Source organism: Oncorhynchus keta, chromosome 27 (assembly GCF_023373465.1).
Source record: "Oncorhynchus keta strain PuntledgeMale-10-30-2019 chromosome 27, Oket_V2, whole genome shotgun sequence".
NCBI classification, from domain to species: Eukaryota; Metazoa; Chordata; class Actinopteri; order Salmoniformes; family Salmonidae; genus Oncorhynchus; species Oncorhynchus keta.
This window is the reverse complement of record NC_068447.1, coordinates 16,276,368-16,303,816: the sequence shown is the minus strand read 5'-3', so window position 1 is coordinate 16,303,816 and position 27,449 is coordinate 16,276,368. Positions and strand designations below refer to the sequence as shown.

Sequence of the window (27,449 nt, the reverse complement as noted above, 5' to 3'; positions counted from 1 at the left end):
TCATTCTGAATGGTTAAGGTAAGGGTTAAGGTTTGGGACTCATTCTGAATGGTTAAGGTAAGGGTTAAGTTTAGGGACTCATTCTGAATAGTTAAGATAAGGGTTAAGGTTTGGGACTCATTCTGAATGGTTAAGGTAAGGGTTAAGGTTTGGGACTCATTCTGAATAGTTAAGGTAAGGGTTAAGGTTTGGGACTCATTCTGAATGTTTAAGGTAAGGGTTAAGGTTTGGGACTCATTCTGAATGGTTAAGGTAAGGGTTAAGGTTTGGGACTCATTCTGAATGGTTAAGGTAAGGGTTAAGGTTTGGGACTCATTCTGAATAGTTAAGGTAAGGGTTAAGGTTTGGGACTCATTCTGAATGGTTAAGGTAAGTGTTAAGGTTTGGGACTCATTCTGAATAGTTAAGGTAAGGGTTAAGGTTTGGGACTCATCCTGAATAGTTAAGGTAAGGGTTAAGGTTTGGGACTCATTCTGAATAGTTAAGGTAAGGGTTAAGGCTTGGGATTCATTCTGAATAGTTAAGGTATGGGTTAAGGTTAAGGACTCATTCTGAATAGTTAAGGTAAGCGTTAAGGTTAAGGTCTCATTCTGAATAGTTAAGGTAAGGGTTAAGGTTAAGGGCTCATTCTGAATAGTTAAAGTAAGGGTTAAGGTTAAGGACTCATTCTGAATAGTTAAGGTAAGGGTTAAGGTGAAGGACTCATTCTGAATAGTTAAGGTAAGGGTTAAGGTTAAGGACTCATTCTGAATAGTTAAGGTAAGGGTTAAGGTTAAGGACTCATTCTGAATGGTTAAGGTAATGGTTAAGGTTAAGGACTCATTCTGAATAGTTAAGGTAGGGGTTAAGGTTAAGGACTCATTCTGAATAGTTAAGGTAGGGGTTAAGGTTAAGGACTCATTCTGAATAGTTAAGGTAAGGGTTAGGGTTAAGGACTCATTCTGAATAGTTAAGGTAAGGGTTAAGGTTAAGGACTCATTCTGAATAGTTAAGGTAAGGGTTAAGGTTAAGGACTCATTCTGAATAGTTAAGGCAGGGGTTAAGGTTAAGGACTCATTCTGAATAGTTAAGGTAAGGGTTAAGGTTAAGGACTCATTCTGAATAGTTAAGGTAAGGGTTAAGGTTAAGGACTCATTCTGAATAGTTAAGGTAAGGGTTAAGGTTAAGGACTCATTCTGAATAGTTAAGGTAAGGGTTAAGGTTAAGGACTCATTTTTAATAGTTAAGGTAAGGTTAAAACAAAGTGTCCATGACTGGGATTGAACACACATTCTTCTGATTCCGAGTCACCATCCCCATCTACAACATTTTAGCAAAAGCTTTTTTGATGGTCGTACCTCTCAGTGTTGCCCCTAGTGGATGGTTTTGAAGTAATTTCCTGAATAGACGTGCAAATTTCTACGTCAGTTTTGAACGATCTCCCTGGTTTAACAGTAACATAAGGTTACAACATCTGTTCTGACAGGATGTATATTTTGGGATATTATAGTTTTCTTTTTCTCCCCACTTATCTCTCTTTCTTTCTCTCCCCTTGCCTCTCTCTTTCCCTTTACTCCCCCTCCTATCTCTCTCTCTCTCTCTCTCTCTCTCTCTCTCTCTCTCTCTCTCTCTCTCTCTCTCTCTCTCTCTCTCTCTCTCTTTGTCTCTCTCTTTGTCTCTCTCCCCCCAAGGTTACTTCACTCAGATTTCCACTCTGGCTGATGTACAGGAGAATGTGATGGAGTATTTGCATGTGCTCAGTCGGCCCAAAGTCATTGCCCAAGAGCACGATACGGTGTGGACCGAGGCCTACATTGACAGCACCGTGAGTGGACACCGCTCCCCCATCTCTCACATGGTACTGTCCAATAGGATTCACCCCCCACAAAACAATAATTATGTTTGTCCCAGTGTCAAAGTCTGCTCTCTCTCTCTCTCTCTCGGTCTATCTCGCGTTGTCTCTCGCTCTCTCCCTCTCGCTCTCACTCTCTCTCTCTCTCTCTCTGTCTCTCTCTCTGTCTATCTCGTCTCTCTCTCTCTCTCTCCCTCTGTTTCTCTTTCTCTCTGTTTACGCCTTGCATTTGTATCCCTTTATAACTAAAGTTGAAGGTTTCTATACTTTTAATATTTGTTTCTTACTTTTCGGTCAATGTGTTCAGGGATAAAGCCCCTGAAACAGAGGAGGGTGTTTAACAATATAATGCTGTATGCTATTTTAATCGAGGGTTGAAGGATTGAAATACCACTGGGTAATCACTCAAACGGACACTTTGTTGCTTCCCACAACTATACAGTTGAAGTCGGAAGTTTACATACCACTTAGCCAAGTACATTTAAACTCAGTTTTTCACAATTCCTGACATATGATCCTCGTAAAAAAAACGGTATTAGGTCAGCTAGGATCACCACTTTATTTTAAGAATGTAAAATGTCAGAATAATAGTAGAGCGAATGATTTATTTGAGCTTTTATTTATTTCATAACATTCCCAGTGGGTCAGAAGTTAACATACACTCAATTAGTATTTGGTAGTATTGACTTTAAATTGTTTAATTTGGTTAAAACGTTTCAGGTAACCATCCACAAGCTTGGTGTTCTTCAGCTTGCAGGCCTCCCCCTTTTTTCTCCAATCATAACGATGGACATTATGGCCAAACAGTTCCATTTTTGTTTCATCAGACGAGAGGACATTTCTCTAAAAAGTACGATGTTTGTCCCCATGTACAGTTGTAATCTGGATTTTTAATGGCTGTTTTGGAGCAGTGGTTTCTTCCTTGCTGAGCGGCCTTTCAGGTTATGTCGATATTGGACTCGTTTTACTGTGGATATAGATACTTTTTTACCTGTTTCCTCCAGCATCTTCACAAGGTCCTTTGCTGTTGTTCTGGGATTGATTTTCACTTTTTGCAGCAAAGTACATTCATCTCCAGGAGACCGAATGTATCTCCTTGCTAAGCGGTATGACGGCTGCGTGGTCCCCGTGGTGTTTATACTTGCGTACTATTGTTTGTACAGATGAACGCGGTACCTTCAGGCATTTGGAAATTGCTCCCAAGGATGAACCAGACTTGAGGTCTACAATTTTTTTCTGAGGTCTTGGCTGATTTCTTTTGATTTTCCCATGATGTCAAGCAAAGAGGCACTGAGTTTGAAGGTAGGTCTTGAAATACATCCACAGGTACACCTCCAATTGACTCCAATGATGTCAATTAGCCTATCAGAAGCTTCTGAAGCCATGACATAATTTTCAGGAATTTTCCAAGATGTGTGTGTCAACTTAGTGTATGTAAACTTCTGAACCACTGGAATTGTGATATAGGGAATTATAAATTAAATAATCTGTCCGTAAACAATTGTTGGAAGAAATACTTGCCTCATGCACAAAGTAGATGTACTAACCAACTTGTCAAAATTATAGTTTGTTAACAAGAAATTTGTGGAGGGGTTGAAAAACAAGTTTTAATGACCAACCTAAGTGTATATAAACTTCCGACTTCTACTGTAAGTATTATATGCTAAATCTAGGTGAGGTAATATTTAAGGTTTTATATGATATCATGTATGTGTACAGTATATATTTCACCAGTGATGAAAGACAACGAAAACATGGAAGGTTTTAAGTTAGTCCATGATACAGTGAATCAGTGAATCGTTATGTGTGTATTCAGAATAACAAAGACTACTTTGGATGTGTGTGTGTGTGTGTGTGTGTGTGTGTGCAAATTTGTGTTTGTAAGTGTGTGTGTGTGTGTGTGTCCCAACAGATGGAATCATTAAGTGAATGAGCCCTGTGTGCTTGTTTGGAAGCTGTGTAGCAGGCATGTGAAACACACTGTGACAGAATACTGCGTTAGTCCTCAGGTTATTCCCCAACCTGCCACATTTTACCCCCCTCTGTGCCTCGGGTCTCATTCTCTCAGCCAATCACACACACGCACACACACATGCACGCACGCACGCACACACACATACACATGCACGCACGCACACACACATACACATGCACGCACGCACGCACACACACACACATGCATACACGCACACGCACGAACACACACGCACACACACACACAGGGTTACTTCCTGTGCTTAAAGCATTGTGTTTGGTTCTGCATTACGGAGAGTAAAGCGTGTGAGCAGTAGTCATTTGTACGCTCACTAGATAAAAAGAGTGGCTGAGGAAATGGAGGGAGACAGAAGCAGGTTTCTCTCTCTGTAGCTGTACCGTCCGCAGGCACAGAAACAACGACTCTCTCTACCTCATCTCTCTTACTCCCCAAACTCACTGTGTCTGTCTGTCTCGGAAAGGGTGTACATCCTCATGATTTTCTATGACCAAATATATGTGCTGTATTGTTGAAAAAATGTCCACCTTTTTGTATCACCTTGTAGTCCGCTGATATTTGCTAGCTTGTGAGTTTGTGGTGTGGTTGTACCAGTGACCTGGACACAACCACAAAACCTAATGGCAGCTCAGATGTATTTAGAACCACAAAGAGAACCAGGCACAAGCTCAGTCACTACCAGTCTAGTATGCAGTCTCTGTGTCCCCAGTCTCTGTGTCCCCAGTCTCTGTGTCCCTAGTCTCTGTGTCCCCAGTCTCTGTGTCCCCAGTCTCTGTGTCTCCAGTCTCTGTGTCTCCAGTCTCTGTGTCTCCAGTCTCTGTGTCTCCAGTCTCTGTGTCCCCAGTCTCTGTGTCCCCAGTCCTACCTCCTACCCTACCTCTAAGTTCCCTTAAGGAAAACCCCTTTCAGGGGAGAAGATGGATGTGTATATAACATCCCTTTATCCCACTACAGATGGATGTTGACACTAAAATGCTTTCTGCTTTCTGCCACAACTCTACCAACATATTGATTATTTGTGTCTGTTTTCTTCTCGTTTAAATCTCCTCTCTGTAGCTCCCTCAGGCTCAAAAGGTAAACAGTCTGACTGGAGGTCTGTCTCTCTCTCGCTCACCACCGTGTCTCCGTGTGCGTGTGTGTTTGGATTTGTTCACCTGTGTTTGCAGCGTGGCGTGTGTCCATGCGTGTTTGAGCACCTGTCTCCGGTGTGGAATGGTCACATCCGTGTTGGAGCTCACATTTTAAGACACAGCGTAGTTGAGAGGTCTCCCATGGCTTTGATGTGTGATATGATGTGTGTTGCTTTATTTGGTCATTTATTTGGAATGATTCAACCACCTGGATTCCGATGCCGGCTAATGCATTTCTGTCATTGGTGGTACTGTTTCATTGCATTCATCACCTGCACTTCTGATCACACACACACACACACACACACACACACACACACACACACACACACACACACACACACACAAATAAATAAACTCAATCTCACACATTACCACTTCTTCATCCATCATTGGTGTTGCTTTGCTGATATGTGTGCACGCTTGTGTGTGTTTTTGTGTGTGTGTGTGTGTGTGTGTGTGTGTGTGTGTGTGTGTGTGTGTGTGTGTGTGTGTGTGTGTGTGTGTGTGTGTGTGTGTGTGTGTGTGTGTGTGTGTGTGTGTGTGTGTGTGTGTGTGTGTGTGTGTGTGTGTGTGTGTGTGTGTGTGTGTGTGTGTGTGGTTACGTCCATGTACATGGGTGCGTGTGGGTAAGCTTGTGAGTCTGTGTGTGTGCGTGTGTGTGTGTGTGTGTGTGTCAGTGTTAAAATGCACTCACTGTTACTAACCAGAGAGTAGAAAAGGTAATTGCCTATAATGGCTGTTGTGATGATTTTTTGTGATGATTCTTCTCTTCATAGTTGGTGCTTTGTGATGAATATGTCGTGGTGGAGCAGAACTTCTGCTGAGTGCCTCCATAAGCAGAACGATAATGATCCTGAAGCAGAGAGGGTTTATGGAGGAGCGCGGCAACGGACAATTCAGATCAACGCAGAAAATAGCACTCCCATCACTGCACTGCCATGTGTCTGCCATACAACCATACCACGCACACACAGTCTGACAGAGCGTTGGAGAAGCACATGAGTGCCTCACAATCATCCACGTAACACCTGCCTAACCCACCCCATGAAATGCACACATAGGGTAGAAGTAGTGGTGGCTATTCAGCATGATATTCTGTCAGGATTTAGCTTTTTTATCCAATTGTTTTCATTGTAGATTCAGGTTTTAGGCTGATATGTGATTGTTAGATGCAACGGTGGCACCATACTGCGATTCAGGGCTTGTACCTGTCTGATTGGTAGATTCAGGACTGTTTCCTTTCTGATTGGTAGATTCAGGGCTTGTACCTGTCTGATTGGTAGATTCAGGACTGTTTGCTTTCTGATTGGTAGATTCAGGGCTGCGTCCCTGTCTGATTGGTAGATTCCAGGATACGTCCTGTCTGATTGGTGTATGCATGGTCGAAGTCCTGTCTCATTTGTAGATTCAGCTCTGATTTCTGTCAGATTTTTAGATGTAGGTCTAATTCCTGTCTAATTGGAAAATTCAGGGCTGATTCCTGTCTGATTGATAGATTCAGGGCTGTTTCGTGTCTGATTGGTAGAATCATGGCTAATTCCATTCTGATTGGTAGACTCAGGGCTATGTCCTTTCTGATTTGTAGATTCAGGGCTGCGTCCTGTCTGATTTGTAGATGAAGGGCTGATTCCTGTAGGTTGATTTGTAGGTTGATGGCTGAAGACAAAGTAACATATTGATTTCTAGCAGATTTGTATCTCTCCCTGAACTCCTGTGAGTTCAGCCTGTCCTTCCCCTCCTTCTCTTCTCTCCACCCCTCCCGCTACTTCCCTTGGCTCAGCAGTTCCATCCATCTTTCTCTCCTTCCCTCTCCTCCTCTCCCTCTGTTTCTTTACCTCCTCATTTCCCTCCTCTCCCTCTTCCTCTCCTCCTCTGGGCCTACTAGTTTCATCCATCATTCTGCGGATCATTTGGCTTTGTCCCCAACCACCTGAAAAACTGACAGGGGAGTGAGACAGAGAGGCCGAGGGGAGGGAGAGAGGGGGAGAGGGGGAGAGGAGTTTTGAAGGAGGGTGAGGATCACTGGGAATTGGTTATGTCATGTGTTACAGTAATTTTTGTGTAGTGTACGCAGTCTGGGTCGAGGTGGTGTGTGTGTGTGCGTGTGTGTGTGTGTGTGTGTGTAGTAGAGGTCTAGAGTTGTATATTTATCCCCCAGGAGGGCCCTATAGAGGGCCTTACAGTCAGACCTCACAGTCCAATCATCATTAAGCCTGATCGCCATGGGAACACAGGTCGCCACAGTCACCGGTATGCCATTTGTCACGGCAACCCAGATTCCAGGGTGTCCTGAAACAATGAAAGTCTGGCACGGTCCCCTTGTACCACAGTCCCAGGTGGGGTGTCAGTAGTAAGCAATAAGAGTGTGTGTGTGTGTGCATGCGTGCGTGCGTGCGTGGACGCTGTAAGAATCTGACTTGTATCTTTATGAAGGACTCGTATGCCCCATTTATTAACACTGACACCATGAGCCCAAGAGACACACACACACACACACACACACACACACACACACACACACACACACACACACACACACACACACACACACACACACACACACACACACACACTCACACATTTTTTTCCCACTCATGACATGGCACCATCTTTATGAATGAATAGATACATTTCTTGCTACGGTATAAAAACATGGACAACTAACTGATGATCCACTTCCTTGCGAAGTGGCTTGGTACATAAGCTCTGTTTAATAGCCACTATGAATAACCTTGTTTCTTGGTGCCAATAGCCAAAACATTTAAGTAAAAATAAGGAAAATGTCTTCACGCTGTAATGAATGACTATGGTGGTGGAACTGAGAGATATTTGGGCAGGTTTACCTCCAATAGATGGAGGAAATGACTGTCTTCTCCCATGATGCCTCTGTAATCACCTGCTAATTATGTCATTTCCTGGAGCAGCTGTGCAGGTCTGAGCATCACCTGGATTCTCTGAGTGAGATCATCCATTCACACACACACACACACACACACACACACACACACACACACACACACACACACACACACACACACACACACACACACACACACACACACACACACACACACACACACACACACACACACACAGGGAAATGCATCGTTTTCAAATCAGAGCTCATTCACCCAGAGACACACAGGGATCAGGCTCTGTAACACACATAATCACCCCTAAACTGCAACATCTACCAACCCCTCCAACTTTACCTGCCCTACACTGGGGACATGCCAACATTACTGTTTCATATTCTAGAGCATTCTCAAAATATAAAAGATATCTGAGTCCAGTGTTCAGATCTGCATAGTTGCTGCCAGCAGGCTCTGCTGATGTACTGACAAGCTCCACCTGTTCATTTATAGATCAATGTCATATGATCTGACAGAGACACTGAGTCTGGAGACAGAGTTTGTATTTTTAGACAAAGTCCTGTGTCTTTGTCCCTGTCCTTTGATCTATTTGCCAGCGTCCAGCCAGCAGTGTAATTTGTTGATGGTGTTGGTAGTGTAATGTTTTGTTGGTGATGGCAGTGGGTGCTGTATTTATGTATTGTTGTCATCCTATCCCATCCTATCCCATCCTATCCCATCCTATCCTATCCCATCCTATCCCATCCTATCCCATCCTATCCCATCCTATCCCATCCTATCCCATCCCATCCCATCCCATCCTATCCCATCCTATCCCATCCTATCCCATCCTATCCTATCCTATCCCATCCTATCCCATCCTATCCTATCCTATCCCATCCTATCCCATCCTATCCCATCCTATCCCATCCTATCCCATCCCATCCTATCCCATCCTATCCCATCCTATCCCATCCTATCCCATCCTATCATATCCTATCCCATCCTATCCCATCCTATCCCATCCTATCCCATCCTATCCTATCCTATCCCATCCTATCCCATCCTATCCTATCCCATCCTATCCTATCCCATCCTATCCCATCCTATCCCATCCTATCCCATCCTATCCCATCCTATCCCATCCTATCCTATCCCATCCTATCCTATCCCATCCTATCCCATCCTATCCCATCCTATCCTATCCTATCCCATCCTATCCCATCCCATCCTATCCCATCCTATCCTATCCCATCCTATCCCATCCTATCCCATCCTGTCCCATCCTATCCTATCCCATCCTATCCCATCCTATCCCATCCTATCCCATCCTATCCCATCCTATCCTATCCCATCCTATCCCATCCTATCCCATTCTATCCCATCCCATCCTATCCTATCCCATCCTATCCCATCCTATCCTATCCCATCCTATCCTATCCCATCCTATCCCATCCTATCCCATCCTATCCCATCCTATCCTATCCCATCCTATCCCATCCTATCCCATCCTATCCCATCCCATCCTATCCCATCCTATCCCATCCTATCCCATCCTATCCCATCCTATCCTATCCCATCCTATCCCATCCCATCCTATCCCATCCTATCCCATCCTATCCCATCCTATCCCATCCTATCCCATCCTATCCCATCCTATCCCATCCTATCCTATCCCATCCTATCCCATCCCATCCTATCCCATCCTATCCCATCCTATCCCATCCTATCCCATCCTATCCTATCCTATCCCATCCTATCCCATCCTATCCCATCCTATCCCATCCTATCCCATCCTATCCTATCCTATCCCATCCTATCCCATCCCATCCTATCCCATCCTATCCCATCCTATCCCATCCCATCCTATCCCATCCTATCCCATCCTATCCCATCCTATCCCATCCTATCCTATCCCATCCTATCCCATCCTATCCCATCCTATCCCATCCTATCCCATCCTATCCTATCCCATCCTATCCCATCCCATCCCATCCCATCCTATCCCATCCTATCCCATCCTATCCTATCCCATCCTATCCCATCCTATCCTATCCCATCCTATCCCATCCTATCCCATCCTATCCCATCCTATCCCATCCTATCCTATCCCATCCTATCCCATCCTATCCCATCCTATCCCATCCTATCCTATCCCATCCTATCCCATCCTATCCCATCCTATCCCATCCCATCCTATCCCATCCTATCCCATCCTATCCCATCCTATCCCATCCTATCCCATCCCATCCTATCCCATCCTATCCCATCCTATCCCATCCTATCCCATCCTATCCCATCCCATCCTATCCCATCCTATCCCATCCCATCCTATCCCATCCTATCCCATCCTATCCCATCCTATCCCATCCTATCCCATCCCATCCCATCCCATCCTATCCCATCCTATCCCATCCTATCCCATCCTATCCCATCCCATCCTATCCCATCCTATCCTATCCCATCCTATCCCATCCTATCCCATCCTATCCCATCCTATCCTATCCCATCCTATCCCATCCTATCCCATCCTATCCTATCCCATCCTATCCCATCCTATCCCATCCTATCCCATCCTATCCCATCCTATCCTATCCCATCCTATCCCATCCTATCCTATCCCATCCTATCCCATCCTATCCCATCCTATCCCATCCTATCCCATCCTATCCTATCCCATCCTATCCCATCCTATCCTATCCCATCCTATCCCATCCTATCCTATCCCATCCTATCCTATCCCATCCTATCCCATCCTATCCCATCCTATCCTATCCCATCCTATCCCATCCTATCCCATCCTATCCCATCCTATCCCATCCTATCCTATCCCATCCTATCCCATCCTATCCCATCCTATCCCATCCTATCCTATCCCATCCTATCCTATCCTATCCCATCCTATCCCATCCTATCCCATCCTATCCCATCCTATCCTATCCCATCCTATCCCATCCTATCCCATCCTATCCCATCCTATCCCATCCTATCCCATTCTATCCCATCCCATCCTATCCCATCCTATCCTACCCTATCCCATCCTATCCCATCCTATCCCATCCTATCCCATCCTATCCCATCCTATCCTATCCCATCCTATCCCATCCTATCCCATCCTATCCCATCCTATCCCATCCTATCCTATCCCATCCTATCCCATCCTATCCCATCCTATCCTATCCCATCCTATCCCATCCTATCCTATCCCATCCTATCCCATCCTATCCCATCCTATCCCATCCTATCCTATCCCATCCTATCCCATCCTATCCTATCCCATCCTATCCCATCCTATCCTATCCCATCCTATCCCATCCTATCCCATCCTATCCTATCCCATCCTATCCCATCCTATCCCATCCCATCCTATCCCATCCTATCCCATCCCATCCTATCCCATCCTATCCCATCCTATCCTATCCCATCCTATCCCATCCTATCCCATCCTATCCCATCCTATCCTATCCCATCCTATCCCATCCTATCCCATCCTATCCTATCCCATCCTATCCCATCCTATCCCATCCCATCCTATCCCATCCTATCCCATCCTATCCTATCCCATCCTATCCCATCCTATCCCATCCTATCCTATCCCATCCTATCCCATCCTATCCCATCCTATCCTATCCCATCCTATCCCATCCTATCCCATCCCATCCTATCCCATCCTATCCCATCCTATCCCATCCTATCCCATCCTTTCCTATGCCATCCCATCCTATCATAACCTATCATATCCCATCCCATACTATCCCATTCCATCCTATCCTATCCCATTCTATCCTATCCCATCCTATCCCATCCTATCATATCCCATCCTATCCTATCCCATCCTATCCCATCCTATCATATCCCATCCTATCCTATCCCATCCTATCCTATCCCATCCTATCCCATACTATCCCATCCTATCCTATCCTTCTGTAGCTCAGTTGGTAGAGCATGGCGCTTGTAACGCCAGGGTAGTGGGTTCGATCCCCGGGACCACCCATACGTAGAATGTATGCACACATGACTGTAAGTCGCTTTGGATAAAAGCGTCTGCTAAATGGCATATATTACTATACAACCCCATCCTATACTATCATATCCCATCCCAGCCTATCCCATCCTATCTCTTCCTATCCCAACCCATCCAATAACATCCTATTCCATCCAATCCTATCCCACCATATCACATCCTATCCTATACTATCCAATCATGTGATATCCTTTCCCATCCTATCACATCCTATCCTACCATATCCTATCCCATCCCATTTTATCCGATCCTATCCCATCCCATTCAATCCCATCCTAGCCTATACAATCCAATCCTATCCCATTCTATCCTGTACTATACAATCCCATCATATCCCATCCCATGCTATCCTACCCCATCCCATTCTATCCCATCCTATCCCATCCCATTCCATCCCATCCTATCCCATCCCATCCCATTCCATCCTATCCTATCCCATCCTATTCTATCCTATTCCATCCCATCCCATCCCATTCTATCCCATCGAATCAAATCAAAAATCAAATCAAATGTATTTATATAGCCCTGCGTACATCAGCTGATATCTCAAAGTGCTGTATAGAAACCCATCCTAAATCCCCAAACAGCAAGCAATGCAGGTGTTGAAGCACGGTGGCTAGGAAAAACTCCCTAGAAAGGCCAAAACCTAGGAAGAAACCTTGAGAGGAACCAGGCTATGAGGGGTGGCCAGTCCTCTTCTGGCTGTGCCGGGTGGAGATTATAAAAGAACATGGCCAAGATGTTCAAATGTTCATAACTGACCATCATGATCAAATAATAATAATCACAGAAGTTGTCGAGGGTGCAGCAAGTCAGCACCTCAGGAGTAAATGTCAGTTGGCTTTTCATAGCCAATCATTAAGAGTATCTCTACGACTCCTGCTGTCTCTAGAGAGTTGAAAACAGCATGTCTGGGACAGGTAGCACGTCCGGTGAACAGGTCAGGATTCCATAGCCGCAGGCAGAACAGTTGAATCTGGAGCAGCAGCACGGCCAGATGGACTGGGAACAGCAAGGAGTCTTCATGCCAGGTAGTCCTGAGGCATGGTCCTAGGGCTCAGGTCCTCCGAGAGATAGAAAGAAAGAAAGAAAGAAAGAGAGAATTAGAGAAAGCATACTTAAATTCACACAGGACACTGGATAAGACAGGAGAAGTACTCCAGATATAACAAACTGACCCTAGCCCCCAACACATAAACTACTGCAGCATAAATACTGGAGGCTGAGACAGGAGGGGTCAGGAGACACTGTGGCCCCATCCGATGATATCCACGGTATAGGACCAAACAGGAAGGATATTGCCCCACCCACTTTGCCAAAGCACAGCCCCCACACCACTAGAGGGATACCTTCAACCACCAACTTACCATCCTGAGACAAGGCTGAGTATAGCCCACAAAGATATCCGCCACGGCACAACCCGAGGAGGGGCGCAAACCCAGACAGGAAGATCACATCAGTGACTTAACCCACTCAAGTGACACACCCCTCCTCTGGACGGCATTGAGAATGCTGTTCATCGACTACAGCTCGGCATTCAACACCATAGTACCCTCCAAGCTCGTCATCAAGCTCGAGACCCTGGGTCTCGACCCCGCCCTGTGCAACTGGGTACTGGACTTCCTGACGGGCCGCCCCCAGGTGGTGAGGGTAGGCAACAACATCTCCTCCCCGCTGATCCTCAACACGGGGGCCCCACAAGGGTGCGTTCTGAGCCCTCTCCTGTACTCCCTGTTCACCCATGACTGCGTGGCCACGCACGCCTCCAACTCAATCATCAAGTTTGCGGACGACACAACAGTGGTAGGCTTGATTACCAACAACGACGAGACGGCCTACAGGGAGGAGGTGAGGGCCCTCGGAATGTGGTGTCAGGAAAATAACCTCACACTCAGCGTCAACAAAACTAAGGAGATAATTGTGGACTTCAGGAAACAGCAGAGGGAACACCCCCCTATCCACATCGATGGAACAGTAGTGGAGAGGGTTGCAAGTTTTAAGTTCCTCGGCATACACATCACAGACAAACTGAATTGGTCCACTCACACTGACAGCGTCGTGAAGAAGGCGCAGCAGCGCCTCTTCAACCTCAGGAGGCTGAAGAAATTCTGCTTGTCACCAAAAGCACTCACAAACTTCTACAGATGCACAATCGAGAGCATCCTGGCGGGCTGTATCACCGCCTGGTACGGCAACTGCTCCGCCCTCAACCGTAAGGCTCTCCAGATGGTAGTGAGGTCTGCACAACGCATCACCGGGGGCAAACTACCTGCCCTCCAGGACACCTACACCACCCGATGTTACAGGAAGGCCATAAAGATCATCAAGGACATCAACCACCCGCACCACTGCCTGTTCACCCCGCTATCATCCAGAAGGCGAGGTCAGTACAGGTGCATCAAAGCTGAGACCGAGAGACTGAAAAACAGCTTCTATCTCAAGGCCATCAGACTGTCATTGACACTGACCCAACTCCAGCCACATTAATAATGGGAATTGATGGGAAATTATGTAAATATATCACTAGCCACTTTAAACAATGCTACCTTATATAATGTTACTTACCCTACATTATTCATCTCATATGCATACGTATATACTGTACTCTACATCATCGACTGCATCCTTATGTAATACATGTATCACTAGCCACTTTAACTATGCCACTTTGTTTACTTTGTCTACATACTCATCTCATATGTATATACTGTACTCGATACCATCTACTGTATGCTGCTCTGTACCATCACTCATTCATATATCCTTATGTACATATTCTTTATCCCCTTACACTGTGTATAAGACAGTAGTTTTGGAATTGTTAGTTAGATTACTTGTTGGTTATCACTGCATTGTCGGAACTAGAAGCACAAGCATTTCGCTACACTCGCATTAACATCTGCTAACCATGTGTATGTGACAAATAACATTTGATTTGATTTGATTTGGAAGAGCACCAGTAAGCCAGTGACTCAGCCCCTGTAATAGGGTTAGAGGCAGAGAATCCCAGTGGTATCCTATACTATCCTATCCCATCATATCCCATCCTATTCCATCTTATTCAATTTCATCTTATCCTGTCCTATCTCATCCTATCCCAGGCTATCCCATCCTATTCCATCCTATCCTATCCCACCCTATCATTTCCTGTCTTATCCCATCCTATTCAATTCTATCCCATCCCATCCTATCCCATCCCATTCTATCCTATCCTATCCTATCCAAACCTATCCTATCCCATCCTATCTCATCCTACCCTATCCCACCCCATCCCATTCTATAAAATCCCATTCTATCCTATCCAAACCCATCCTGTCCTATTCCTATCCAATCCCATCCAATCCTCTCCCATCATATCCCATCCCATCCTATCTTATCCTATCCCATTCCATCCAATCCCATCCCATTCTATCCCATCCTATATGATACTATCCTATCCCATCCCATTCTATCCCATCCCATCCTATCGCATCCTATCCCATCCTATCCTATTCCATCCCATCCCATTCTATCCCATCCTATCCTACCCTTTCCCATCCTTTCCTATCCTATCCCATCCGATCCCTTCCCATCCTATCACATCCTATCCCTTCCCATCCTATCCAAGCCTATCTATTCCCATCCTTTCCCATCCAATCCCCTCCTATTCCATCCTATACCATCCTCTCCTCTCCTATCCTATCCTTTCCCATCCTATCCCATGCTATTCCATTCTTTCCCAGCCTATCCTATCCTTTCCCAGCCTATCCCATGCTATTCCATTCTTTCCCAGTCTATCCTATCCTTTCCCATCCTATCCCATGCTATTCCATTCTTTCCCACCCTATCCTATCCTTTCCCAGCCTATCCCATGCTATTCCATTCTTTCCCAGTCTATCCTATCCTTTCCCAGTCTATCCCATGCTATTCCATTCTTTCCCAGCCTATCCTATCCTTTCCCATCCTATCCCATGCTATTCCATTCTTTCCCAGTCTATCCTATCCTTTCCCAGCCTATCCCATGCTATTCCATTCTTTCCCATCCTATCCCATGCTATTCCATTCTTTCCCAGTCTATCCTATCCTTTCCCAGCCTATCCCATGCTATTCCATTCTTTCCCAGCCTATCCTATCCTTTCCCATCCTATCCCATGCTATTCCATTCTTTCCCAGCCTATCCTATCCTTTCCCAGCCTATCCCATGCTATTCCATTCTTTCCCAGCCTATCCTATCCTTTCCCATCCTATCCCATGCTATTCCATTCTTTCCCAGCCTATCCCATCCTTTCCCATCCTATCCCATGCTATTCCATTCTTTCCCATCCTATCCCGTGCTATTCCATTCTTTCCCAGTCTATCCTATCATTTCCCAGCCTATCACATGCTATTCCATTCTTTCCCATCCTATCCCATGCTATTCCATTCTTTCCCAGTCTATCCTATCCTTTCCCAGCCTATCCCATGCTATTCCATTCTTTCCCATCCTATCCCATGCTATTCCATTCTTTCCCAGTCTACCCTATCCTTTCCCATCCTATCCCATGCTATTCCATTCTTTCCCAGTCTATCCTATCCTTTCCCAGTCTATCCCATGCTATTCCATTCTTTCCCAGCCTATCCTATCCTTTCCCATCCTATCCCATGCTATTCCATTCTTTCCCAGTCTATCCTGTCCTTTCCCAGCCTATCCCATGCTATTCCATTCTTTCCCAGTCTATCCTATCCTTTCCCAGCCTATCCCATGCTATTCCATTCTTTCCCAGTCTATCCTATCCTTTCCCAGCCTATCCCATGCTATTCCATTCTTTCCCAGTCTATCCTATCCTTTCCCAGCCTATCCCATGCTTTTCCATTCTTTCCCAGCCTATCCTATCCTTTCCCATCCTATCCCATGCTATTCCATTCTTTCCCAGCCTATCCTATCCTTTCCCATCCTATCCCATGCTATTCCATTCTTTCCCAGCCTATCCCATGCTATTCCATTCTTTCCCATCCTATCCCATGCTATTCCATTCTTTCCCAGCCTATCCCATGCTATTCCATTCTTTCCCATCCTATCCCATGCTATTCCATTCTTTCCCAGTCTATCCTATCCTTTCCCATCCTATCCCATGCTATTCCATTCTTTCCCAGCCTATCCCATGCTATTCCATTCTTTCCCAGCCTATCCCATGCTATTCCATTCTTTCCCAGCCTATCCCATGCTATTCCATTCTTTCCCACCCTATCCTATCCTTTCCCAGCCTATCCCATGCTATTCCATTCTTTCCCAGCCTATCCCATGCTATTCCATTCTTTCCCATCCTATCCCATGCTATTCCATTCTTTCCCAGCCTATCCCATGCTATTCCATTCTTTCCCAGCCTATCCCATGCTATTCCATTCTTTCCCAGCCTATCCCATGCTATTCCATTCTATCCCAGTCTATCCTATCCTTTCCCATCCTATTCCATTCTACCCCTGGGACATCCATCAGTAAGAAATGGACTGTGTGGAGGCTGACAACACATTACACATTGTTAGACATTTTCTTACCTCAAAAGTGGTCCTCAAAAGTGGTTTTCCAAAGTTAATAATGTTCCTTTCCTTGTTTTTCTAAAGGTCCTTCATATGACATATTTTACACAAAAGATAGTACCACTAGTTGGCTGTGGTGTGATGTTCATATTAGTGAATATGTGTGAAAGTTGTATTTTATATAATGTTGTTTCTCAGAGGAGGTCTGTAAGTTGGTGGAGAGGTTCGGGGGAGGTTTTTGTGACCCCAGGCCTGCACAATGATAATCCTATTCTAGGCCCTTGAACAGAGTACTTAACCTTGCCTGCATCTATTTTTAATACTATCAACTTGATATCTGTAAATAGACACTATCTATTTCCAGATTCGGGGAGCCTTTAGTAAAAATATCATATCCTAATTATTCCCACAGTCTTTTGGGAGAGATAACCATCCTGTACTTAAACAGTGCCTGTGGCTGAGATTGACTCTGCTCATGATCAAAGACAGACCATGATTAAACACATTTAAAGACACATAATAAACATTATTATACATGTGACTAAAGATTTAAGGTTTTGCTCACTGTGGGTGTAGTGGGAAGGGTTCACAGGCTTGGTATAATCGTATATTTATCAAATCAAATCAAAATCAAATGAAAAATCATATATTTACATAAGACAATAGGAGAATGTTGCGCTGAACTGCAGTTTGGCAACTATTCTGATGTTCAACTGTTTCAAACTCTACTACAATCACAATATGTGAGATCACACCGTGCTTCTTTGATTTCCAGTGGAGGGTTTACATACCCAGCCACTAACTGTCGCTGACAGGACACAGGTAAATGGTAACTGGTTCTGTAACAGGGTTGTATTCATTAGTGCACACCATAGAAAGCAGTAGAACAATGTTTTGCAATGGGAAACGAGTGTATCTTATTGGATAAGTTCAGGTTAGTCCCTCCTCATTCCGGTCGTTTTCTTCCGTTTAGTTCCTAGTGGATAAACCACAGCTGTGACAACAGCAGAATGGCACTCTGTTCTGATGACATCCACTGTATTCCAAAATGTGCCTGTTCTTTTTTCAGAACAGAATTCAAAAGTTATTGATGAACAATTAGGGTCTTATGTATCTTCTTTGTCTCCTTCTTTCCTTCTTTCAGCTGGAGGATGGTCAGGGTCCTATTTTGATGACCACTGTGGCCATGCCTGTGTTCAGCACCAAGAATGAGACGGTGAGTACACACGCACACACACACATATGCACACACACACACACACACACACACACACACACACACACACACACACACACACACACACACACACACACATGCACACACACACATATGCACACACACACATATGCACACACACACACACACACACACACACACACACACACACACACACACACACACACACACACACACACACACACACACACACACACACACACACACACACACACACACACACACACACTTGACCAACAACTTTTCTTGATGTTATCTAAATGTTGTGTTGATCCTTTCTGTTTGTTGTGTGCATGTTTCCAGAGGAATAGAGGCATCCTGCTAGGTGTGGTTGGTACTGATGTTCCTGTCTCTGAGCTCCTCAAAACCATCCCAAAATATAAGGTACTGACCATTGCCCAACTTCAGTCTTCACTGAAAACATCAGAAAATCACAATGAGCTAACACACAGCTCTGTTGATACTTTCACTAGATGATCACAATGAGCTAACACATAGATGATCACAATGAGCTAACACATAGATGATCACAATGAGCTAACACACAGCTCTGTTGATACTTTCACTAGATGATCACAATGAGCTAACACATAGATGATCACAATGAGCTAACACATAGATGATCACAATGAGCTAACACATAGCACTGTTGATACTTTCACTAGATGATCACAATGAGCTAACACATAGATGATCACAATGAGCTAACACATAGATGATCACAATGAGCTAACACATAGTACTGTTGATACTTTCACTAGATGATCACAATGAGCTAACACATAGATGATCACAATGAGCTAACACATAGATGATCACAATGAGCTAACACATAGTACTATAGATACTTTCACTGGATGATCACAATGAGCTAACACATAGATGATCACAATGAGCTAACACATAGATGATCACAATGAGCTAACACATAGTACTGTTGATACTTTCACTAGATGATCACAATGAGCTAACACATAGATGATCACAATGAGCTAACACATAGATGATCACAATGAGCTAACACATAGTACTGTAGATACTTTAACTAGATGATCTCAATAAGCTAACACATATGACTGTTGAAACTTTCACTGAGTGATCAGAATGGTCTCAGCAACGTACCACTGTTGATTAATTCACTTGATGATCAGAATAAGCTAACACATATCGCTGTTGATACTTTCACTGAGTGATCAGAATGATCTCAGCAACGTACCACTGTTGATTAATTCACTTGATGATCAGAATGACCTAACACATTTCGTTGTTGATACTTTCACTGAATGAAACTGTGGCAGAGGACTCAAGAACAGCAAGCACATTCTAATCAGAGATATTGTTCAACGTTTTCAGAGAGATCGTTTGAACCTCCTGCCTCATACCTTATAATAGCATGTAATTGTATCATCTGTAGACTACTGGCTTTTTATCTGGACTTCTGCTGGAGGATGGGGGAGTTGATTATCATTCTATAGGAGGGATGAGAGATTTAGATGTGGGATGTGTTTTGACATTTAAAAGCATGTTATTTAGTTCAGACCACATTCACCGACAGGGTTGCGTCTGGAATCAGTGAAACACACGCATGCGCGCACACACACACACACACACACACACACACACACACACACACACACACACACACACACACACACACACACACACACACACACACACACACACACACACACACACACACACACACACACACACACACACACACACACACATTGAAAGCGGCCACCACCTTGTTATGTAGAAATGTAAATGAGTCACTGTGGAAATGCGATGATTCTGACATACAAAGAGCTTGATTACGCTCTTCATCACTTTTCATATTCATATTTTAGTTTATGTGTGTGTATGTGTGAATGCCTGGATTTTGGCATAGTTCCAAAACTGTTAATTTCTCTCTCCACCACTGTATGTATAATTGTGTGTGTGTGTGTGTGTGTGTGTCCATGTGCGTGTATGTGTGTGTGTGTGTGTGTGTGTGTGTGTGTGTGTGTGTGTGTGTGTGTGTGTGTGTGTGTGTGTGTGTGTGTGCTCGTATATGCATCTGTTGCAGCTGGGAATCCATGGTTACGCGTTCGCCATAACTAACAACGGGTACATTCTGACCCACCCTGACCTCAGACCATTGGTGAGTATCACAATACATATAATATTAACTAACCCTAACCCTTAGAACAGCAGAGAGACGAGCAGAATCTAGAATACACCAAATCACTGTCTAAACACACCTTTCAGCTGTGTGTGTGAAGGGGAGAGGGGATTTGTAGATGAGCAGACTGTGTTCCAGACAGTATTGGGCTGTGAATACAGCTACTGTATAACTGTTATTAACTATATATTCAGAGAACAGGTGAAGAGAGAGGAAGGAGAGAGAGAGAAGGGGAGAAAGACATGGCAGAATGAGAGAGGGGGAGAGAGATAAGGATAATGTGTAGTAGAGAGAGAGGAGATGAGGAGAAGGGGGATTGGGTAAAGGAAGAGATTGACAGGGCAGGAAGAGAGGGGAAGGATAGAGGGGAAGAGATGTATACAATGTAGGAGGAAAGAGGAAAGGGAGAGAAATATTGGAGGATGAGAGAGAAAGGAGAGGGAGGACAGGAGAGGGCTGGAGCGGAGGACAGGCAGACAGGGAGAGTAGTTAATAGATGTCTAATTAGAGACTGTAATGAACAGTGTTTAAGAGCTAATGAGGGGTAGGAGGCTGTCCTTTCACTGACAGATGAATGGAGCAGGGTGATACACACGCACACATACACACAGACAGACACATGCACAGTGTGTTATAGAAAGTGGACTAAAGACATTTGTCTGGCCAGAGGCCCTCTTCACTGACACAGAGGTGAACTGCTGTCATGTATTTCTAATGGCTTATATCAAACAGTAGAGGTGAGGAGGAGAGGAGAGGGGAGGAGGAGAGGAGAGGAAGAGAGGTGAGGAGGAGAGGAGTGGAAGAGAGGAGAGGAGGAGAGGTGAGGAAGAGAGGAGTGGAAGAGGAGAGGAGAAGTGAGGAAGAGAGGTAAGGAGGAGAGGAAGAAAGGAGAGGAGAGGAGAGGTGAGGAGGAGAGGATAGAGGTGAAGAGGAAAGGTGAAGAGGAGAGGAAGCGAGTTGAGGATGAGAGGAAGAGAGGACAGGAGGAGAGGTGAGTAAGACAGGAGAGGTGAGGAGGAGATGAGAGGAGTGGAAGAGAGGTTAGAAGGAGAGGAAGAGAAGAGAAAAGGAGAGGTGAGGAGAAGAGGTGAGGAGGAGAAATGAGGAGGATAGGAAGAGAAATGAGGAGGATAGGAAGAGAAATCAGGAGGATAGGAAGAGAAATGAGGAGGATAGGAAGAGAAATGAGGAGGATAGGAAGAGAAATGAGGAGGATAGGAAGAGAAATGAGGAGGATAGGAAGAGAAATGAGGAGGATAGGAAGAGAAATGAGGAGGATAGGAAGAGAAATGAGGAGGATAGGAAGAGAAATGAGGAGGATAGGAAGATAAATGAGGAGGATAGGAAGAGAAATCAGGAGGATAGGAAGAGAAATCAGGAGGATAGGAAGAGAAATCAGGAGGATAGGAAGAGAAATCAGGAGGATAGGAAGAGAAATCAGGAGGATAGGAAGAGAAATGAGGAGGATAGGAAGAGAAATGAGGAGGATAGGAAGAGAAATGAGGAGGATAGGAAGAGAAATGAGGAGGATAGGAAGAGAAATCAGGAGGATAGGAAGAGAAATGAGGAGGATAGGAAGAGAAATGAGGAGGATAGGAAGAGAAATCAGGAGGATAGGAAGAGAAATCAGGAGGATAGGAAGAGAAATCAGGAGGATAGGAAGAGAAATGAGGAGGATAGGAAGAGAAATCAGGAGGATAGGAAGAGAAATCAGGAGGATAGGAAGAGAAATCAGGAGGATAGGAAGAGAAATCAGGATGATAGGAAGAGAAATCAGGAGGATAGGAAGAGAAATCAGGAGGATAGGAAGAGAAATCAGGAGGATAGGAAGAGAAATCAGGAGGATAGGAAGAGAAATCAGGAGGATAGGAAGAGAAATCAGGAGGATAGGATAAGAGAGGAGAGGAGGGATCAGGGTGATTTGTCGACTTAATGACAACATTATGAAAGGGTCATGTCCACACCACTCTCCTGACTCTACTAATGATAATATCAATTTTAGATCATACACACCCAAGTTAACCCTGCCCTCTTACGAGAGAGAGATAGAGATAGAGAGAGAGAGAGAAGAGAGAGAGAGAGCGAGAGAGAGAGCGAGAGAGAGAGCGAGAGAGAGAGCGAGATGGTGAGGTAACAGTTTATTCAACTACTAACCTGATTCACTCTTAGTCCCTTATCAATCACATACAGATGAAGGGGTTGGGACTATGCAGCACGGTTCATTTATACTTTATGTGTGTGTGTGTGTGTGTGTGTGTGTGTGTGTGTGTGTGTGTGTGTGTGTGTGTGTGTGTGTGTGTGTGTGTGTGTGTGTGTGTGTGTGTGTGTGTGTGTGTGTGTGTGTGTGTGTGTGTATTGTGTGTGTGTCTAGTATGAGGAGAGTAAGAAACGTAGGAAGCCCAACTACAGCAGTGTGGATCTGTCTGAGGTGGAATGGGAAGACAAGGACGACATAGTAAGACTCACTATTACAAACATCTCTGTTGTATTCAATGAAATGTATTACATTTATAAAAGCTTCACATTGTTTGAAAATGTGTCATTAGTCTAAAAACTCAGACTGAGCTATAGACATACCATAACGCTTTCACAATGTTCTCAGCTTAGCGAAGCCTGATGAAGTCAATTTGTGACCTTGGGACATAAGGTTCTATATGTGCAAATCATATTTCTGAGATATTGAGCAGAACTCAGACCTCAGAACTCAGATCTCAGAACTCAGACCTCGGGTCTTCAGAACTCAGACCTCAGATCTTCCGAACTCAGACCTCAGACCTCAGACCTCAGACCTTCAGAACTCAGACCTCAGACCTTCAGACCTCAGATCTTCAGATCTTCAGAACTCAGACCTCAGGTCTTCAGAACTCAGACCTCAGGTCTTCAGAACTCAGACCTCAGACCTTCAGAACTCAGACCTCAGACCTTCAGAACTCAGACCTTCAGAACTCAGACCTTCAGAACTCAGACCTCAGAACTCAGACCTCAGAACTCAGACCTCAGAACTCAGACCTCAGAACTCAGAACTCAGAACTCAGAACTCAGAACTCAGAACTCAGACCTCAGACCTTCAGAACTCAGACCCTCAGACCTCAGACCTTCAGACCTTCAGAACTCAGACCTTCAGACCTCAGAACTCAGACCTCAGACCTCAGAACTCAGACCTCAGAACTCAGAACTCAGACCTCAGACCTCAGAACTCAGAACTCAGAACTCAGAACTCAGAACTCAGACCTCAGACCTCAGAACTCAGAACTCAGACCTCAGAACTCAGAACTCAGAACTCAGACCTTAGAACTCAGGTCTCAGAACTCTTTCATAACCATCAAGGTCTTCACCTTATTAAAGGTACCTAAAGTGCATAGAATCAAATTCCAGAGACATTTCTAAATCATGTATTGTAGGGGGTTGCAATCACAGATAGATTGCTTTAAAATGTCAACATGTCAATACGGGTCCAGCTATTAAGTTCTATCTTAAAACTTTGGAATTAGATATGTCCAGTTTTTAACCTCTACAGGATCAGTGTGTCCCCCCTCCACCCCACACCCCCCTTCCCCCACCCGCGGGGTGGTTGAGCTAACGTGCACTAATGTGATTAGCATGAGGTTGTAAGTAACAAGAACATTTCCCAGGACATAGACATATCTGATATGGGCAGAAAGCTTCAATTCATGTTAATCTTACTGCACTGTCCAATTTACAGTAGCTATTACAGTGAAATAATACCATGCTATTGTTTGAGGAGAGTGCACAATGACAACATAGAAAATGTATTAATAAACCAATTAGGCAGATTTGGCAACATTTTGAGCAGAATACAATGGTCCATTGGATCAGTCTAAAACTTTGCTCATTTATTTTATGCTAGGCAAGTCAGTTAAGAACCAATTCTTTTTTCAGTGACTGCCTAGGAACAGTGGGTTAACTGCCTTGTTCAGTGGCAGAACGCCAGATTTTTTACGTTGTCAGTTCAGGGGATGCGATCTTGCAACCTTCCAGTTACTAGTCCAACGCTGTAACCACTAGGCTACCTGCCGCCCCACTCATACACTGCTGCCATCTAGTGGCCAAAATCTAAATAGCCCCTAAACTGGAATAATACATTGTGGCCTTTCTGTTGCAGTCCAGAGATGATGGAACAAATAAAACAAAAACAAAAATTCATGTTTTTTTTCTTTGTATTATATTTTACCAGATCTAAAGTGTTATATTCTCCTACATTAATTTCACATTTCCACAAACTTCAAAGTGTTTTCTTTCAACTGGTATCAAGAATATGCATATCCTTGCTTCAGGTCCTGAACTACAGGCAGGTAGATTTGGGTACGTCATTTTAGGGGAAAATTGAAAAAAAAGGGTCCAATCCTTTAAGAAGACTGTAGCTATTTGAATACACAAGTTACAGAATAACACATCATCAAATACATGTATTATAAAATGTATTATGATCATTAGACGAAAAACGATGTGACAACATCATTTACTTTAAGATTTCTGACAGTGTTGTGTTTTTGCTAGTGTGCCATTATTACTAGCTAGACTAGCCTAGACCATACTTAGAGGGAGATGGCACAGATTTGGGGCGGCAGGGTAGCCTAGTGGTTAGAGCGGGGGACTAGCAACCGCAAGGTTGCAAGTTCAAACCCCCAAGCTGACAAGGTACAAATCTATTGTTCTGCCCCTGAACAGGCAGTTGACCACTGTTCCTAGGCCGTCATTGAAAATAAGATTTTGTTCTTAATTAACTGACTTGCCTACTTAAATAAAGGTTAAAAAAATAAACTTCTTATGATCGGTCCGTCAGTATTTGTTCATGCTTGTGATTGGATTGCAGATATAATCTTAAAGCACTAGTTCAAATAGGTTTCTACAGATATTTCTTCCATTTTTTTCACTTAACATTTTATTTTTCAGAAATCTAACTACACAGATATTTGAAGAACCATCAATTATCTGTGACTAACTAATAAATAAAAACATGTCAGATAGCCCCAAGATCTCAAATTTACAGTTGTGAATGCTGCACTCTATTTGTAAAAATAGGTGATTAAATAATCATATCCGGATCAATGTTTAATGGCATGTCCTGAGTTGTCCAGGAGTCGGGTTCCCAAAACCATCTTAAAGGCTAAGTTAATCTGTGTTTCTAATTATGAACTAGGATCCTATGGTTCTAATGGTGAACTATGATCCTATGGTTCTAATGGTGAACTATGTATGATCCTATGGTTCTAATGGTGAACTAGGATTCTATGGTTCTAATGGTGAACTATGATCCTATGGTTCTGATGAACTATGATCCTATGGTTCTAATGGTGAACTAGGATCCTATGGTTCTGATGAACTATGATCCTATGGTTCTGATGAACTATGATCCTATGGTTCTAATGGTGAACTAGGATCCTATGGTTCTAATGGTGAACTATGATCCTATGGTTCTGATGAACTAGGATCCTATGGTTCTAATGATGAACTAGGATCCTATGGTTCTAATGGTGAACTATGATCCTATGGTTCTGATGAACTATGATCCTATGGTTCTGATGAACTATGATCCTATGGTTCTGATGAACTAGGATCCTATGGTTCTAATGATGAACTAGGATCCTATGGTTCTGATGAACTATGATCCTATGGTTCTGATGAACTAGGATCCTATGGTTCTAATGATGAACTATGATCCTATGGTTCTGATGAACTATGATCCTATGGTTCTGATGAACTATGATCCTATGGTTCTGATGAACTAGGATCCTATGGTTCTAATGAACTAGGATCCTATGGTTCTGATGAACTATGATCCTATGGTTCTAATGATGAACTATGATCCTATGGTTCTAATGATGAACTAGGATCCTATGGTTCTAATGATGAACTAGGATCCTATGGTTCTAATGATGAACTATGATCCTATGGTTCTGATGAACTATGATCCTATGGTTCTGATGAACTAGGATCCTATGGTTCTAATGATGAACTAGGATCCTATGGTTCTAATGGTGAACTATGTATGATCCTATGGTTCTAATGGTGAACTATGATCCTATGGTTCTAATGGTGAACTATGATCCTATGGTTCTGATGAACTAGGATCCTATGGTTCTAATTATGAACTAGGATCCTATGGTTCTAATGGTGAACTATGATCCTATGGTTCTAATGATGAACTAGGATCCTATGGTTCTGATGAACTATGATCCTATGGTTCTAATGGTGATCTAGGATCCTATGGTTCTAATGGTGAACTAGGATCCTATGCTTCTGATGAACTAGGATCCTATGGTTCTAATGGTGAACTAGGATCCTATGGTTCTAATGGTGAACTAGGGTCCTATGGTTCTAATGGTGAACTAGGATCCTATGGTTCTAATGGTGAACTATGATCCTATGGTTCTGATGAACTAGGATCCTATGGTTCTAATGGTGAACTAGGATCCTATGGTTCTAATGGTGAACTAGGATCCTATGGTTCTAATGGTGAACTAGGATCCTATGGTTCTAATGGTGAACTATGATCCTATGGTTCTGATGAACTAGGATCCTATGGTTCTAATGGTGAACTATGATCCTATGGTTCTGATGAACTATGATCCTATGGTTCTAATGGTGATCTAGGATCCTATGGTTCTAATGGTGAACTAGGATCCTATGGTTCTAATGGTGAACTATGATCCTATGGTTCTGATGAACTATGATCCTATGGTTCTAATGGTGAACTA

The 27,449-nt window shown here is 43.9% G+C and overlaps 1 protein-coding gene across 1 annotated transcript in view; it reads left to right on the top strand.

The window, feature by feature from the left end:
• cacna2d3a (calcium channel, voltage-dependent, alpha 2/delta subunit 3a) overlaps positions 1-27,449 on the top strand; it is a 418,957-nt gene that overhangs the window by 302,632 nt on the left and 88,876 nt on the right. The window contains exons 13-18 of the mRNA XM_052481816.1: positions 1,671-1,837; positions 4,881-4,898; positions 18,474-18,545; positions 18,870-18,950; positions 20,635-20,709; positions 23,102-23,185. Coding sequence (XP_052337776.1) covers positions 1,671-1,837; positions 4,881-4,898; positions 18,474-18,545; positions 18,870-18,950; positions 20,635-20,709; positions 23,102-23,185 — 497 coding nt within the window. The remainder of the gene's footprint in view (positions 1-1,670; positions 1,838-4,880; positions 4,899-18,473; positions 18,546-18,869; positions 18,951-20,634; positions 20,710-23,101; positions 23,186-27,449) is intronic.